This window comes from Theropithecus gelada, chromosome 19 (genome assembly GCF_003255815.1).
Source record: "Theropithecus gelada isolate Dixy chromosome 19, Tgel_1.0, whole genome shotgun sequence".
NCBI lineage: Eukaryota > Metazoa > Chordata > Mammalia > Primates > Cercopithecidae > Theropithecus > Theropithecus gelada.
Window position 1 is genome coordinate 27,884,074 of NC_037687.1, and position 18,177 is coordinate 27,902,250.

Here is an 18,177-nt window from a genome sequence, read left to right on the forward strand (position 1 = left end):
TTGTTCCTCTGGTTGGCCTTCAACCCCTGGCTTCAAGCGATCCTTCTACATTGGCCTCGGAATGTGTTGGGATTACAGGTGTGAGCCACTATGCCTGACCTGTCACTTAATCTTGAGGTACATAAACTGGCTCCTGAAGGCTAAGTATCTTATTGGAAAAGGGGCATTGGATTTTACATGAGGGTGATTCTGACCTGGGAGGGCCGGTCAGCAGGCATCTCTGTTGCACAGATAGAGTGCACAGGTCTGGAGAACAAGGAGTGGGGGGTTACTGGAATTACACATTGTTTGACGGACATTGGATTTTGAAATGCTAGGGAACTTTGGGAGACTCATATTTCTGGGTTAGAGTGTCTATGGACCACAAGATCTTTTTATGATGACAGTAGCAATGTATGTGTGGAACTGGATTCTGGGTTGGAAGTGCAAGGAAAAGAGAGTGCTGAATGCTAAGACATCTATTTCAGGAGCATGAGAAATAAAAGTTCTAGTTTCTGGGCTCAGAGTGGTACAGGGATCAGAGAGTCTCCCAGTCCCCTGGGTGCTGGTATTTTAGGGCACATTGGGTCTTGGAGTGCAAACGATCTAGGCATGTGAGGCTTTGTATGAAGAATCGGGGATTGTACCCATCCCCTGTTTCTGTTTCATCCCGGGCCTGTCTCCTCTGCCTTTGTCCCCTAGATCAAGTCTCCATGAGCTATGGGGCCTGGTGCATCCAGGGTGATCTAGTAATTGCAGAACAGCAAGTGCTGGTTCTCCCTCCCCTTCCACAGCTCTGGGTGTGGGAGGGGGTTGTCCAGCTTCCAGCAGCATGGGGAGGGCCTTGGTCAGCATCTGGGTGCCGGGAGGGCAGGGGCGGAGTCCTGGGGAATGAAGGTTTTATAAGGCTCCTCGGGGAGGCTCCGCAGCCCCAAGCTCACCGCCTGCACCTGGAGAGCTGTGTCACCATGTGGGTCCTGGTTGTCTTCCTCACCCTGTCTGTGACGTGGATTGGTGAGAGGGGCCAGGGTTGGGGGGATGCAGGAAGGGGAGTCAGCCCTGATTCTCAAGCTGAGGCTCTTTCCCTCCCACCCAGCACCCCAGCCCAGACAGGGTGCTGGGCTCTTTTCTGTCTCTCCCAGTCCCGCTCCAAACCCATACCCCCAGCCCCTCCATATTGAACTGTCCTCACTCCCACACCAGGTCCCCGCTCCCTCCCACTTACCCCAGAACTTTCTCCCCATTGCCCAGCCAACTCCCTGCTCCCAGCTGCTTTACTAAAGGGGAAGTTCCTGGACATCTCCGTGTTTCTCTTTGTGGAGCTCAAAACCTCCAAGGACCTCTCTCGATGCCATTGGTTCCTTGGACCCTATCACTGGTCTGCCTCCTGAGCCCCTCAGTCCCATCACAGTCTACTGACTTTTCCCATTCGGCTGTGAGTGTTCAACCCCATCCCAAAGACTTTGATGCTTGGCCTCCTGATCTTGCCCTAGGACACCCAGATGCCAACCAGCCACGTCCTTCTTCCTAGCCAGGCTACCTGGCCGGAGACAACAAACGGGTCCCTCAGTCTGGCAATGGGACTCTGAGAAGTCCTCATTCCCTGACTTAGCTCCAGATTCTTCATTCAGTGGCCCACCTTTTCCATAGGAAAAACACGAGCATCCCCAGCCACAATGGCCGGCTCTCTGATTCCCTAAATCTGCATCCTTTTCAAAACCTAAAAACAAAAACAGAAACGGGAAAAAAACCCAAAAAAACCCCAAAAAAACCAAAAAAACCACTCAGGCCAGAACTGTTTTCTCAACCTGGGACTTCCTAAACTTTCCAAAACCTTCCTCTTCCAGCAACTGAACTTTGCCATAAGGCACTTATCCCCGGTTCCTAGCACGCCTTATCCCCTCAGAATCCACAACTTGTACCAAGTTTCCCTTCTCCCAGTCCAAGACCCCAAATCACCACCAAGGACCCCATCCCCAGACTCAAGATATTGTCTGGACGCTGTCCTGTGTCTCCTACCCTGATCCCTGGGGTCACCTCTGCTCTCAGAGCATGAAGCCTCCCTACCAGCCCCAGCCACTAACCTGCAAACCCAGGGAAGAGTGACAGAATTCCCAGCCTTTCCCAGCTCCCCCTGCCCATGTCCCAGGACTCCCAGCCCTGGTTCTCTGCCCCCATGTCTTTTCAAACCCACATCCTAGATCCCTCTCCTATCCGAGTCCCCCAGTTCCTCCTGTGAACCCTGATCCCCCTGATCTAGCGCCCCCTCTGCAGGCGCTGCACCCCTCATCCTGTCTCGGATTGTGGGAGGCTGGGAGTGCGAGAAGCACTCCCAACCCTGGCAGGTGCTTGTGGCCTCTCGTGGCAGGGCAATCTGCGGGGGTGTTCTGGTGCACCCCCAGTGGGTCCTCACAGCTGCCCACTGCATCAGGAGGTGAGTAGAGGCCTGGGGTCTGGGGAGGGGGTGTCTGTGTCCCAGAGGAATAACAGCTGCGCATTTCCCCCAGGATAACCTCTAAGGCCAGCCTTGGGATTGGGGGAGAGAGGGAAGGTTCTGGTTCAGGTCACATGGGGAGGCAGGATTGGGGCTGAACCACCCTCCCCATGTCTGTGTCCCTCTATGTCTCTCTGTGTCACTTTCATTATGTCCCTTGGTATCTGGCTTGGGTTGTGTCTCTCTGTGTGACTATTTTGTTCGCTCTCTCCCTCTCTTCTCTGTCTTCAGTCTCCATATCCCCCCCTCTCTCTGTCCATCTCTGGTCCCTCTCCAGCCAGTGTGTCTCACCCTCTATCTCTCTGCCAGGCTCTCTCTGCGTCTCTGTCTCTCCTATGCCTTCTCCCTAGTGAACACACACACAGGGTGGGCGTGGGGGGACCCTGAGAAAAGGAAGGGCTTTGGCTGGGCACGGTGGTTCACACCTGTAATCCCAACAGTTTGGGAGGCCGAGGCGTGTAGATCGCCTGAGGCCAGGAGTTTGAGACCAGCCTGGCCAACATAGTGAAACCCCATCTCTACTAAAAATACAAAAAAGTAGCCAGGCATGGTGGCGCGAGCCTGTAGTCCCAGCTACTCAGGAGGCTGAGGGAGGAGAATTGCTTGAACCTGGGTGGTGGAGGTTGCAGTGAGCTGAGACCACGTCACTGCACTCCAGCCTGGGTGACAGAGTGAGACTCCATCTCAAAAGAAAAGAAAAAAAGAAAGAAAAGAAAAGGAAAGGAAGGGTTTTATCGCTTGTGTGTGTGTGGGTATGAGGAGGCCCCTCTCACTCCATTCCTTCTCCAGGACATCCCTCCACTCTTGGAAGACACGGAGAAGGGCTAGTTCCAGCTGGAGCTTGGATGGGCAATTGAGGGAGGAGGAAGAAGGGGGAAGGAGAACAGGGTTTGGGGGAAAGGACCCTGGGGAGGGAAGCGGCGGGGAATACAGCATCGGGCCTGCAGGCGAGGCTACCTACCCACTTGGAAACTGACGCCAAAGCAGCAGAGCCACTATGAGGCCTCCCCTCCCCGGCGGTGCCCACTCAGCTCCAGTCTCTCTCCTTTTCTCTCCCACACTCTATCACCCCTGGCTTCCTCTCTACTTATTTCTCATTCTTCCTTGACTTCCTGGTTCCCTTTCTCATTTGTCTATTTCTCACTTTCTGCCTCATTTTGTTCTCTTTCTCTGGCCCATGTCTGTTTCTCTATGTTTCTGTCTTTCTCATCCTGTATGTTTTTGGCTCACCTAGTTTCTCACTGTTCTCCCCTCTGCCCTTTCATTCTCTCTGTCCTTGTACATTCTGTCTCTTTCCCTTGGTTTCTCTGTTTCTGTATCTGCCTTTCACCCTGTCATACTGCTGTTTCCCAATTCATTGTCTGTATTTTTGGCCCTCACTGTGTCTTCCCCAACCCCGTGTTTTTCTCGCAGTTTCTTTCTCTCTTTTGGAGCCTCCCCCTTGCTCCTCTGTCCCGTCTCTCTTGCCCCATCATCCTCGCTCCTCATTCCTGCATTTGCTTCCTCCCCAGCAACAGCGTGATCTTGCTGGGTCGGCACAACCCGTTTTATCCTGAAGTAACGGGCCAGGTGTTTCAGGTCAGCCACAGCTTCCCACACCCGCTCTACAACATGAGCCTCCTGAAGAATCGATACCTCGGGCCAGGTGATGACTCCAGCCACGACCTCATGCTGCTCCGCCTGTCAGAGCCTGCCGAGATCACAGATGCTGTGCAGGTCCTGGACCTGCCCACCTGGGAGCCAGCGCTGGGGACCACGTGCTACGCCTCAGGCTGGGGCAGCATTGAACCGGAGGAACGTATGCCAGGGCCAGATGGTGCAGCTGGGAGCCCAGATACCTGGGTCTGAGGGAGGAGGGGACAGGACTTCTGAGTCTGAGGGAGGAGGGGCCAAGGAACCAGGTGGGGTACGGCCCACAACAGTGTTTTTTCCTGGCCCGTAGACTTGACTCCAAAGAAACTTCAGTGTGTGGACCTCCATATTATTTCCAATGATGTGTGTGCGCAAGTTCACTTTCAGAAGGTGACCAAGTTCATGCTGTGTGCTGGAAGCTGGATGGGCGGCAAAAGCACCTGCTCGGTGAGTCATCCCTACTCCCAAGATCTTGAGGGGAAATATGAGTGGGGACCTTAATTCTGGGCTGGGGTCCAGGAGCCAACCGGGCATCAGCTTTCCCTGTTCCCGAGCTGTAGCCACGCCCCCTCCCTGTGCCTCATCTCCTTTCCTCCTTCCTCCTTCCTTGACTCCCTCAAGGCAATAGGTGATTCTTACGGCACAGTCCATGTGTCCCTGCATTCAGCACACGGTTACTAGGCACCTGCTATGCACCCAGCACTGCCCTAGAGCCTGGGAAGCAGCAGTGAGCAGCCCCTCCCTTCTGCAGCCCCTGTGCCAGTCAGGGGCACAGGCAGGAACAGGGACCACAACGCAGAAATGCTGGAGGATGTCAGGAGGTGAAAGGGTTCTGGGGCAGGGAGAAGGGGTAGGGAGTACGACTGGGAGGGGACGTCCTGCAGAAGATGGGAGTGAGCAAACACCTGCCTCAGGGGATGGGGGAGCCATGCAGCACCTGGGGCAGCAGAGGGAACAGCACCTGCTCAGGTCTGGGAGGAGGGCCCTGGTGGGCGTGAGGAGCAGCGAGGGGGCTGTGTGGCTGGAGTGAGGGATCAGGGACGGGGGCGAGATGGCCTCGCACAGGGAAGAAAGGACCCCTCTTGCAGGGCCTCCCCTGGGCCGCAGAAGGACATGCTTTTCCTCTGAGGAGTCAGGAGCTAGGGATGGTGCTGGACAGAAGTGGGAAAGGGCCTGGCTCAGGTGTCCAGAGGCTGCTGCTGGCCTCCCTATGGGATCAGACTGCAAGGAGGAAGGATGGCAGGGCTGTGGGCGGAGTGATGATGGGGCTGACCTGAGGGTGGTTCCAGGCCTTGTCCCCACCTGGGCCCTCACGCAGCCCCCCTCACAGGCTCCTGGCCCTTAGTCTTTCCCCTCCATTCCATTTTCCACCTGGCCCCAGTGGGTCATTCTGATCACTGAACTGACCATGCCAGCCCTGCTCACGGCCCTCCATGGCTCCCCAGTGCCCTGGAGAGGAGGTGTCTAGTCAGAGAGTAGTCCTGGAGAGGTGGCCTCTGTGATGAGCCACGGGGACAGCATCCTGCAGATGGTCCTTGGCCTTCGTCCCACTGACCTGTCTGCAAGGACTATCCTCCTGGACCCTCCCCCCTGCACAGGAGCTGGACCCTGAAGTTCCCCATCAGCCAGGATTGGAGCCCCTGTCCCCCCTATTGGAATCCCTGCCCACCTTCTCCTGGGAGTCGGCTCTGGAGACCTTTCTCTCTTTTCCCAAAGCTGGGAGCTGCTATCTGTTATGTGCCTGTCCGGGTCTGAAAGACAGGATTGCCCAGGCAGAAACTGGGGCTGACCTATCTCACTCTCTCCCCACTTTTACCCTTAGGGTGATTCTGGGGGCCCACTGGTCTGTGATGGTGTGCTTCAAGGTATCACGTCATGGGGCAGTCAACCATGTGCCCTACCCCGAAGGCCTTCCCTGTACACCAAGGTGGTGCGTTACCGGAAGTGGATCCAGGACACCATCATGGCAAACCCCTGAGCACCCCATCAACTCCCTACTTGTAGCGAAAAAAAAAATCCACCTAAAGTTCTGGCATCATTTGGCTATTCTAGACACCAGGCACTTGGAACCTTGGAAATGACCAGGCCAAGGCTCAAGCCTCCCCAGTTCTATTGACCTTTGTCCTCAGGTGTGGGGTCCAGGGTTGCTAGGAAAAGAAATCAGCAGACACAGGTGTAGACCAGAGTGTTTCTTAAATGGGTGTAATTTTGTCCTCTCCGTGTCCTGGGGGACACTGGTCATGCCTGGAGACATCTCACTCAGTTTCTTTGAGGACCCAGATAGGATGGGGGTGTCTGTGTTGTTTGTGGGGTACAGAGATGAAGGAGGGGTGGGGTCCACACTGAGAGAGTAGACAGTGACACGTGCTGGATGCTGTCCATGAAGCACTGAGCAGATGCTGGAGGTGCAACGCACCAGACACTCACAGCAAGGATGGAGCTGAAAACATAATCCACTCTGTCTTGGAGGCACCGGGAAGCCTAGAGAAGGCTGCGAACCGAGGAGGGAGGGTCTTCCTGTGGCATGGGATGGGGATGAAGTAAGGAGAGGGACTGGACTCCCTGGAAGCTGATTCACCATGGGGAGAGGTGTGTCGAGGTCCCCCAGACAACCCTCAGATTTGATGATTTCCTAGTAGAACTCACAGAAATAAAGAGCTGTTATACTGTGGTTTATTCTGGTTTGTTACATTGACAGGAGACACACTGAAATCAGCAAAGGAAACAGGCATCTAGGTGGGGGTGTGGAGAAAACAGGGAAAAAGTTTCAGTTGTTTTCTCCTAGTGGGGTGTTGTGGACAGCACCTAAATCACACAGAAGTGATGTGTGACCGTGTGTATGAAGTATTTCCAACTAAGGAAGCTCACCTGAGCCTTAGTGTCCAGAGTTTTTATTGGGGGTCTGTAGGATAGGCATGGAGTACTGGAATAGCTGACCTTAACTTCTCAGACCTGAGGTTCCCCAGAGTTCAAACAGATACAGCATGGCCCAGAGCCTCAGATGTACAAGAACAGGCATTCATCATGAATCACACGGTTAGCATGAATCATCTGGCACGGCCTGAGGCCCCAGGTATACCAAAGCACTTGGGCCGAATATTCCAAGTGATTAAATGTCATCTCCCAAATGAGTTATCCAAGGGTGAGCCCTGTACTTGGAAGGTTCAGGCTTTGAGCAGTGCAGGGCTTCTGAGTCAACCTTCTACTGTACGGGGAGTGAGGAAAGGGAGAAGATGAGGAAACTGCCTGGGGATCTGGTTCTGTCTTGTTGTCAAGTGGACCATGGGGCTATCCCAAGAAGGAGGAATTCAGAAATAGGGGAAGGTCAAGGAAGCACACGGAACTCAAAGGGGATACAGTGATTGGCTTATTTGTCTTCTCTTCACGTCATTGGTGTGAGGAATTCCCACCCTGAGGTTATGAAGATGTCTGAACACCTAACACATAGCACTGGAGATAGATTGACAAGAGTTTCTTAGCCACAGAGCTTCACAGCCTAGGGCAGGAGGACACTGTACACCAGGCAGGATGACACGGGAATTTCACTCAGGATTGGCTTGAAGAAGCAAGGACTGTGGGAGGTGGGCTTTGTTGTAACAAGAGGGCAGGGTGAACTCTGGTTCCCGTGGGGGAATGTGATGGTCTTGTTACAAATTTTTCAAGCTGGCAGGGAATAAAACCCATCAGGGTGAGGACCTTGTGGAGGGCGGCTGCCCCGACTGATAAAGGAAGTAGCCAGGTGGGGGCCTTTCCCATTGTGGGGGTGGGGGATATACCTTGGAGATCCTTTCAGTTACAAGTACTGAGGCAGCAAATAAAATGGAATCTTATTTTCTGACTTTATACTGCTTGAGTATGAAGCTATATTTGATTCTGCATAGGGGGTGAGGGAAAGGAGGGGAGGAGGAAATTTTCTTCAGGTCTGGTTTGGGCTTGTGATCCAGGGGGCCTTGGAGCTCTTCCTGTGACATGGGACTGTTTTTTATTTTATTTTATTTTATTTTACATTTTATTTTATTTTATTTTATTTTATTTTATTTTATTTTATTTTATTTTTTAAGTTCCGNTTATTTTATTTTATTTTATTTTATTTTATTTTATTTTATTTTATTTTTTAAGTTCCGGGCTACACGTGCAGGATGTGCAGCTTTGTTACGTAGGTAAATGTGTGCCATGGTGATTTGCTGTACCTATCAACCCATCACCTAGGTATTAAGCCCAGCATGCATTAGCTGTTTTTGGTGTGATCATAGCTCACCGAACCACCCTTGACCTCCTGAACTTAAGGGATCCTCCCGCTTCAGCCTCCTGAGTAGATGGGGCTACAGGTGCTTGCCACCAAACCGGGCTAATTAAAAACATTTTTTTGTTAGAGATAGGGTCTCACTTTGTTGCCCTGGCTAATCTTGAACTTCTGACTTCAAGTGATTCTTCAGCCTTGGACTCCCAGAGCACTGGGATTGCTGGCATGAGCCATTCACCGTGCCTGGCTTGCAACTTAATCTTAGAGTGTATAAACCTGGCTCCCGATAGCTAGACATTTCAGTGAGAAGCAGGCATTGGATTTTGCATGAGGACAATTCTGACCTAGGAGGGCAGGTCAACAGGAATCCCCGTTGTACAAATAGAGTGCACAGGTGTGGAGAATGAGGAGTGAGGAGCCACTGGAACCCCATATTGTTTAGTGGACATTAGATTTCGAAATAATAGGGAACTTGGTCTGGGAGACTCGTATTTCTGGATTGGAGAATCCAATCTCCAATGGTATCACAAGGTTTTATGATGAGAGGAGAAATATATGTGGGGAACTATTTTCTGAGTGTAGAAGTGCAAGAATCAGAGAGCACTGAATGCCAAAGCTTCTATTTCAGGAACATGGTGAGTTGGAGGTCCAGCTTCTGGGCCTAGACTGGTATAGGGACCAGAAAGTCTCACAATCCCATAGTTCTGATATTTCAGGGCATATTAGGTCTTGGGGTGCAAAGGAAGTACTTGGGACTTAGGCACATGAGACTTTGTATTGAAAATCAATGATCAGGGCTGGCCGTGGTGGCTCACACCTGTAATCCCATCACTTTGGGAGGCCAAAGTGGGAGGATCGCTTGAGCCCAGGAGTTGGAGACCAACCTAGGCAACATAGCCACACTCTCTCTCTACAAAAGATTAAAGATTAGCTGGATGTGGTGATGCATGCTTGTGGTCTCAGCTGTCCTGGAGGCTGAGACAGGAGAATCGGTTGAGTCTGGGAGTTCAAGGCTACAGTGAACTGTGATCAAGCCACTGCACCCTAGCCTGGGCAACAGAGTGAGACTCTGTCTCAGAATCTCTTTTTTTTTTAAAAAGAGTCAGTGATCATCCCAACCCCTGTTGCTGTTCATCCTGAGCCTGCCTTCTCTGGCTTTGTCCCCTAGGTTATGTCTCCATGATCCATAGGCCCTGCCCAATCTGGCCTCACACCCTGGGAATGCCTCCAGACTTATCTAGTATTGTGTGGAACAGCAAGTGCTGGCTGTCCCTCCCCTTCCACAGCTCTGGGTATGGGAGGGGGTTGTCCAGCCTCCAGCCTCATAGGAAGGGCCTTGATCAGCATCTAGGTGCCTGCAGGGCTGGGGCAGAGTCCTGGAGAATAAAGCCCTTTATAGGGTTTTACAGGGAGGCTCCCCAGCCCCAAGCTCACCGCCTGGCTGTGGACGTCTGTGTCAACATGTGGGTCCTGGTTCTCTTCATCGCCTTGTCTGTGGGATGCACTGGTGAGATGGACGGATAAAGGAAAGGGGGCGGGTTCTGACTCTTATGCTGAAGCCCTTTCCCTCCCACCCAGCGCCCCCGCCTCGTCCCTTCAGCCCACAGTTCCTCCCAGACAATGTGCCCCTGACTCCTCCACACGGCAGCAGTCCTCATGCCCACACGAGGTCCCCGCTCCCTCCCACTTACCTCAGACCTTTCTCCCCATTGCCCAGCCAAATCCCTGCTCCCAGCCGCTTTACTAAAGAGCAAGTTCCTGGGCATCTCTGTGTTTCTCTTTATGGGGCTCAAAACCTTTCAAGGGACCTCTCTCCATGCCATTGGTTCCTTGGACCCTATCATCGGGCCGCCTCCTGAGCCCCTCAGTCCTGCCACAGTCTACTGACTTGTCCCGTTCAGCTGTGAGCATTCAACCCTGTGCCCTGGCCCTTGACACCTGGCTTCCCAGCCTTGTCCCAGGAAACGGAGATTCCACCGGCTTCCACCGGACACTTCCTTCTTCCCCCAAGGCTGTCTGGCCTAAGACAACAAATGCTGCCCCCACCCCCAGTCTGGCACTGGGGCTCTGAAAACTGCTCCTTCCCTGACTCTTTGCCCCAGGCTCTTCATTCAATGGCCAGCCTTTTCCATGGGAAAAATACGAGCACCCCCAACCACATCCCCAACCACAACGGCCAGTTCTCTGATGCCCTAAATCTGCACCCTTTTCAAAACCTCAAAAACAAAACAAAACAAAGCAAGAAACAACCCAGACAGAACGGTTTGCTTAACCTTGGACATGGTAAACCGTCCCAAACCTCCCTCTCCCAGCAACTAAACCTCTCCACTGGGCACTTATCCCTGGTTTCTGGAACCCCTTATTCTCTTAGAACCCACAGCTTCCACCACAGTTTCCCTTCTCCCAGTGTAAGACCCCAAATCACTCCAAATGACCCAACCCCCAACCCGATGCCTGCTCCAGATGCTGTCCCATGCCCCCTACTCTGATCTCGGGTCAGCTCTGCTCTCAGACCGTGAAGTCTCCCCACCTGGTCCAGCCACCAACCTGCCAACGCAGGGAATAGCTACAGAATTCCCAGCCCTCCCAGGACCCCTTGCTTGTGTCCTGGACTCCCAGTCCTGGTCCTCTGCCCCCGTATCTCTTCAAACCCACAGCTCAGCTCCCTCCCCTATCCAATTCTTCTGGGTCTGATCCCCCTGACCCAGCACCCCCTCTGCAGGTGCAGTGCCCCTCATTCAGTCTCGGATTGTGGGAGGCTGGGAGTGCGAGAAGCATTCCCAGCCCTGGCAGGCGGCTGTGTACCGTCATGGATGGGCACACTGTGGGGGTGTCCTGGTGCACCCCCAGTGGGTGCTCACAGCTGCCCATTGTCTAAAGAAGTAAGTAGGGGCCGGGCGCGGTGGCTCACGCCTGTAATCCCAGCACTTTGGGAGGCCGAGGCGGGCGGATCACGAGGTCAGGAGATCAAGACCATCCTGGCTAACACGGTGAAATCCCGTCTCTACTAAAAATGCAAAAAATTAGCCGGGCGAGGCGGCGGGCGCCTGTAGTCCCAGCTACTCGGGAGGCTGAGGCAGGAGAATGGCGTGAACCCGGGAGGCGGAGCTTGCAGTGAGCCGAGATCGCGCCACTGCACTCCAGCCTGGGTGACAGAGCGAGACTCTGTCTCAAAAAAAAAAAAAAAAAAAAAGAAGTAAGTAGGATCCTGGGAACTGGGGAGGGAATGTCTGTGTCCCACAGGAGTAACAGCTGGATACTTCCCCCAGGGTCACTTCTTAGGTGAGACTTCAGACTAAAGGAGAGAGGGAAAGTCCTGGCCCAGGTTGCACTGGGAGGCGGGGGTGGGGCTGGACCACCCTCCCCATGGCTGCCTGTGTCTCTCTCTGTGTCTGATCTCACTGTGTCTCTTGGTTTCTGGCTCTGGTTGTGTCTGTATGGTTGTGTCTGTATGTGTTTTGGTCTCTATCTCCCTCTCTTTTTTCTGTCTCCCTTTCTTGGTGTCTCCCCCATCTCTGTGTGTCTCTGGATCTCTCTGCGGCCATCTCTGTCACCTTGTGTCTCACCCTCCATCTCTTTGCCTGTCTTTCTCCTGGGTCTCTGCCTCAGCCCTTCCTCATCACTACTGAATACACCCAGATGGGCCTGTGACAGTGGGTGGGGAGCACCCCGAAAAAGGAAGGGCTTTAAGCTCAGTGTGTGTGTGTGTGTGTGTGTGTGTGTGTGTGTGTGAGGGGGTGCCTGTCACTGCACAGCACTCTCTCCAGGACATCCTTCCATCCTGGGGAGACATAGGAAAGGCTGGTTTCAGCTGCAGCTGGGTGTGCAATTGAGGAGGGAGGAAGGAGAAGGAGAAACAAGAAAGGAGGGGGAAGGTGGCTGGGCACAGTGGCCCACACCTGTAATCCCAGCACTTTGATAGGCCAAGATGGGTGGATCACCTGAGGTCAGGAGTTCGAGACCAGCCTGGCCAACATGGCGAAACCCCATCTCTACTAAAAATACAAAAAGTAGCCAGGCGTGGTGGTGCATGCCTGCAATCCCAGTTACTAGGGAGGCTGAGGCAAGAGAATCGCTTGAACCTGGGAGGCAGAGGTTGCAGTGAGCCGAGATCGTGCCACTGCACTCCAGCTGGTGACAGAGCAAGATTCCATCTCAGAAAAAAACAAACAACAACAACAAAAACAAACAAAAACAAAAGCGAAAGAAGGGGAAAGGAGCTGGAGAAAGAAGGGAGGATGCGGCCCTGAGCCCCAGCTTCAGGTGAGCCTCCCTCATTCCTCTCCTCCTCCCCCTGCTACCCCACACCCCTCAGGTGCCTCCGTGGCCTCCCTCCTTTTTCTCTCCCACACTGTATCACCCCTGGCTTCCTCTCTGCTGTTTCTCCTGCTCTCTCTGACTTCCTGTGTCCTTTTCTCATTTGTCCATTTCTCACTCCCTTCCTGGTTCTGTTCCTTCTCCCTTCCTCTTGCCCGTGTCTGTTTCTCACTGTCTCTGTCTCTTCTTTGCTCATCCTAATTCTCACTGTTCTCCCCTCTGCTTTTGTCATTCCTCTGCCTTTTTGTGCTCTCTCTTTTCCACTTCGTTTCTCTCAGTTTCTGTGTCTGCCCCTCACACAATCACACCCTGTTCTCTAATTCACTGTCTGTATTTCACCACGACTTGTCTCCCCCACCCCTGCTTTTCTCACTGTTTCTTTTTCTCCCCTTTGGAGTCTCCCTTATCCTCCCCTGCCCCATCTACCTTTCCCCATTTTCTCTCTCCTCATGCATCCACCCCCTTCCTCCCCAGGAATAGCCAGGTCTGGCTGGGTCGGCACAACCTGTTTGAGCCTGAAGACACCGGCCAGAGGGCCCCTGTCAGCCACAGCTTCCCACACCCGCTCTACAATATGAGCCTTCTGAAGCGTCGAAGCCTTAGACCAGATGAGAAGACTCCAGCCACGACCTCATGCTGCTCCGCCTGTCGGAGCCTGCCAAGATCACAGATGCTGTGAAGGTCCTGGGCCTGCCCACCCAGGAGCCAGCACTGGGGACCACCTGCTATGCCTCAGGCTGGGGCAGCATCCAACCAAAGGAGTGTACGCCTGGGCCAGATGGTGTAGCTGGGAGCCCAGATGCCTGGGTCTGGGGAAGTGGGGCCAAAGAACCAGGTGGGGTCCGGCCACAGCCCAGTTTTTGCTCTGACCCGTAGTCCTGCGCCCAAAGAGTCTTCAGTGTGTGAACCTCCATCTCCTGTCCAATGGCATGTGTGCCGGAGCTTACTCTGAGAAGGTGACAGCGTTCATGTTGTGTGCTGGGCTCTGGACAGGTGGTAAAGACACTTGTGGGGTGAGTCATCCTTACTGCCAACATCTGGAGGGGAAAGGTGAGTGGAGACCCTAATTCTGGGCTGGGATCTGAAAGCCAACCAGACATCTGCCTCCCCTGCTCCCCAGCTGTAGCCACGCCCCCTCCCCATGCCTCATCTGCCACCCTCCTCCCCACTTCCCTGACTCCCTCAACGCAACAGGTGATTCTCACAGCATAATTCTCCCATTCCTGTGTTGAGCACATGCTTACTGGGCACCTGCTGCGTGACCAGCATTGCCATAGGCCCTGGGAAGCAGCAGTGAACAGACAGAGAGCAGCCCCCATGCTGGTGAGGGGCACGGGCAGGGACGGGGACCAGGGCGCGGAAATGCTGGAGGGCGTCAGGAAGTGACTGGGCTCTGGGGCAGGGAGGAGGGGTGGGGAATGTGCTAGGGGACATCCTGCAGAAGGTAGGAGTGAGCAAACACCTGCCGCAGGGGAAGGCAGAGCCCTGCGGCACCTGGGGGAGCAGAGGGAGCAGCACCTGCCCAGGCCTGGGAGGAGGGGCCTGGAGGGTGTGAGGAGCAGCGAGGGGTCTGCATGGCTGGAGTGAGAGATAAGGGGCAGGGCGCGAGATGGCCTCACACGGGGAAGAGAGGGCCCCTTCCGGAGGGCCTCACCTGGGCCACAGGAGGACACTGCTTTTCCTCAGAGGAGTCAGGAGCTATGGATGGTGCTGGACAGAAACGGGAAAGGGTGTGGCTCAGGTGTCCAGAGGCTGCTGCTGGCCTCCCTGTGGGATCAGCCTGCAGGGAGGGAGGGCAGCTGGGGTGTTGGGGAAGTGATGATGAGGATGACCTGGGGTGGCTCCAGGCCTTGTCCCCACCTGGGCCCTCACCCAGCCTCCCTCAGTCTCCTGGCCCTCAGTCTCTCCCCTCCACTCCATTCTCCACCTGGCCCCAGTGGGTCATTGTGATCACTGAACTGACCATGGCCAGCCCTGCCTGTGGCCCTCCATGGCTCCCAGATGCCCTGGAGAGGGGACATCTAGTCAGAGAGTAGTCCTGGAGAGGTGGCCCCTGTTATGCACCCGCAGGGGCAGCATCCTGCAGATGCTCCTGCTCCTCCTCCCACTGACCTGTCTGCAGGGACTGTCCTCCTGGACCCTGCCACCTGTGCAGGAGCTGGATCCTGAAGTCCCTTCCCCATAGGCCGGGACTGGAGCCTTGTTCCCTCTGTTGGACTCTCTGCCCATACTCTTGTGGGAGTGGGTTCTCGAGACATTTCTCTCTGTCCCTGAGAGCTGGGAATTGCTCTCAGTCATCTACCTGCACAGTTCTGAGAGATGGAGTTGCCTAGGCATATATTGGGGCCAATCTTGCTCACTGTGTCTCTCCCCCTTTACCTTTACGGTGATTCTGGGGGTCCACTTGTCTGTAATGGTGTGCTTCAGGGTATCACGTCATGGGGCCCTGAGCCTTGTGCCCTGCCTGAAAAGCCTGCTGTGTACACCAAGGTAAGTGCATTACCGGAAGTGGATCAAGGACACCATCGCAGCCAACCCCTGAGTGCCCCCGTCCTACCCCTACCTCTAGTAGATTTAAGTCCACCTCACGTTCTGGCATCACTTGGCCTTTCTGGATGCTGGACACCTGAAGCTTGGAACTCACCTGGCCAAAGCTTGAGCCTCCTGAGTCCTACTGACCTGTGCTCTCTGGTGTGGATTCCAGGGCTGCTAGGAAAAGGAATGGGCAGACACAGGTGTAGGCCAGTGTTTCTGAAATTCGTGTAATTTCATCCTCTCCTTCGGAACACTGGCTGTGTCTGGAGACTTCTCACTCAGTTTCAGTGAGGACACACACAAGGACGCGGGTGACCATGTTGTTTGTGGGGTGCAGAGACGGGGGGATGGGGCCCACCCTGGAAGAGCGGACAGTGACACAAGGTGGACACTCTCTACAGATCACTGAACATAAGCTGGAGGCACAACGTATGAGGCACGCGCACAGCAAGGATGACACTGAAAACGTAACCCACTCTGTCCTGGGAGCACTGGGAAGCCTAGAGAAGACCATGAGCAGAAAGAAGGGGAGGGTCCTCCTGTGTTGTTGAAGGAGGGACTAAGGGGAGAAACTGGAAGCTGATTAATTATAGGAGGCATGTTCAGGTCCCCCAGCCACCGTCAGATTTCATGATTTCCTAGCAGGACTTCCAGAAATAAAGAGGCATCATGCCGTGGTTTATTATGGTTTGTTACATCGATAGGATACCTATTGAAATCAGCAAACAAAACAGACGTATAGATTACAGTGTGGAGAAAACAGAGGAAAACTTGCAGTTACGAAGATGAGCAACTTGGCTTTACTAAGTTTTCAGACTGTCAGGAAGTCAAAGCTATTAGGCTGAGGACCTTGCGGAGTGTAGCTGATCCAGCTGATAAAGGAACTGGCCAGGTGGGGGCCTTTCCCTTTGGATGGAGGGCATATCTGACAGTTATTCTCTCCAAGTAGAGTCTTATGGACAGCACATAATTCTCCCTGCAAGGATACATGATAATATGTATGAAGTAATCCCAACTAAGGAAGCTCACCTGATCCTTAGTGTCCAGGGTTTTTACTGGGGGTCTGTAGGATGAGTATGGAGTACTTGAATAATTGACCTTAAGTCCTCAGACCTGAGGTTCCCTAGAGTTCAAACAGATACAGCACGGCCCAGAGTCCCAGATGTACAAAAACAGGCATGCATCACAAATCCCATTTTTAGCATGAAGCGTCTGGCATGGCCCAAGGCCCCAAGTATACCAAGGCATTTGGGCAGAACAGTCCAAGGAATCAAATATCATCTCCCAGGAGTTATTCAAGGATGAGCCCTTTTCTTGGAATGTACAGGTTTTGAGCAGTGCAGGGCTGCTGCATCAACCTTTTACTGTGGAGGGGGTGAGGGAAAGGGAGAGGATAAGGAAACCCCCCTGGGGATTTGGTTTGGTCTTGTGATCAGGTGATCTGTGGAGCTATCCCTACAAAGAAGAATCTAGAAATAGGGGAAAATAGAGGAATGACACTGAACTCAAAGCGCATTCAATCATTGTTTTATTTACCTTCTTTTCACACCATCGGTGAGGGAGGAATTCCCACCCTGGGGTTATGAAGATGGTTGAACACCCCACACATAGCACTGGAGATATGAGATCAACAGTTTCTTAGCCACAGAGATTCACAGCCTAGAGCAGGAGGACACTGCACACCATGCAGGATGACATGGGGGATGCGCTCAGGATTGGCATGGAGAAGCAAGGACTGTGAGAGGCAGGCTTTAGAGTAACAAGAGGGTGGGGTGAACTCTGATTTCCATGGGGGAATGTCATGGTCTTGCTTTACTAAGTTTTGAGACTGGCAGGTAGTGAGACTCATTAGACTGACAACCTTGTGGAATGCAGCTGACTCAGCTGATGGAGGAAGTAGCCAGGTGGGAGCCTTTTCCAGTGGGTGTGGGACATGTCTGGCAAGAGTAGGAGATTTTGTGGCACTCCTGGTTACAGATATACTGAGGCAGCAAATAAAATTGAATCTTGTTTTCTGACCTTATACTGTGTAATTGTAAATGGATATTTAGTAATGTACAGGGGGTCAGGGAAAGACAGGGGATGATGAGTGCACCTGTGGGACTGGTTTGGTTTTGTGATTGAATAGCCCATGGAATTATCTCTGCAATGATGAACTATTTGAAAGAAACCCGATTGATTTTATATTGAATCAGAAGTTAACTTAATAAGCATGCTGAAAGATAAAAGAAGATACTAGGAATATTGAGCAAGGCTAACATACATAAAATATGAGAAAAAGTAGGTCAGAAATATTAGGTAGGAAAAATATAATAGTTGAAAAAAGTAAAAAAAAAAAATGGATTAATAGAATTTGATAGAGGTGAAGAACGCAATAGTGACATTTTAGACCAGATTGAAGGACAGAGAAAGAAAAATGTCAAAGAAATACTGAACGATGTGAGTGCTGGAAGTGTAGATACTGACACTAAAGACTCAGGAAGAGAAAAAAATAGGAGAGGAGGAAACACATGACTAAACACTGAAGGCAGGTTATTTATTTATTTATTTATTTTATTTTTTATTTATTATTATTTTTTTGAGACAGAGTTTCGCTCTTGTCACCCAGGCTGGAGAGCAATGGCATGATCTCGGCTCACTGCAACCCTTGCCTCCCAGTTCAAGCGATTCTCCTGTCTCAGCCTCCCAAGTAGCTGGGATTACAGGTGTGCACCACCACACCTGGCTAATTTTTGCAGTTTTAGTAGAGACGGGGTTTCTCCATGTTGGTCAGACTGGTCTCGAACTCCCGACCTCAGGTGATCCGCCTGCCTTGGCATCCCAAAGTGCTGGGATTGATTACAGGCATGAGCCACTGCGCCCAGCCTGAAGGTAGGTTTTATGGAATTTAAAATATCCGAACAATCTCAGATCAATAGAATCCATAGAGTGTGACTGAGTCAAAAGAAGGAAAGGCTACGAGACAAAAAAGAAAACT

At 52.8% G+C, this 18,177-nt stretch overlaps 2 protein-coding genes across 3 annotated transcripts in view; both read left to right on the forward strand.

Moving 5' to 3' along the window:
- The first annotated feature begins 910 nt into the window (after positions 1-910).
- The window catches only part of LOC112613502 (prostate-specific antigen), a 34,626-nt gene continuing 17,359 nt past the window's right edge, over positions 911-18,177 (forward strand). The window contains exons 1-5 of one of the 2 annotated variants that reach the window (XM_025369085.1): positions 911-993; positions 2,254-2,413; positions 3,985-4,271; positions 4,416-4,552; positions 5,928-6,105. In XM_025369085.1, the coding sequence (XP_025224870.1) occupies positions 948-993; positions 2,254-2,413; positions 3,985-4,271; positions 4,416-4,552; positions 5,928-6,083 (786 nt within the window). In that variant the 5' untranslated portion in view covers positions 911-947 and the 3' untranslated portion in view covers positions 6,084-6,105. Of the gene's footprint in view, positions 994-2,253; positions 2,414-3,984; positions 4,272-4,415; positions 4,553-5,486; positions 6,106-18,177 lie in introns of those variants that run through there. The other variant, XM_025369086.1, reaches the window with a different exon arrangement.
- Positions 9,780-15,882, forward strand: KLK2 (kallikrein related peptidase 2). The gene is given in 7 exon segments (XM_025369089.1): positions 9,780-9,855; positions 11,071-11,230; positions 13,140-13,275; positions 13,278-13,428; positions 13,542-13,678; positions 14,603-14,632; positions 14,634-15,882. Coding segments are annotated over 7 exon segments (717 nt in total). The 5' UTR covers positions 9,780-9,809; the 3' UTR covers positions 14,691-15,882.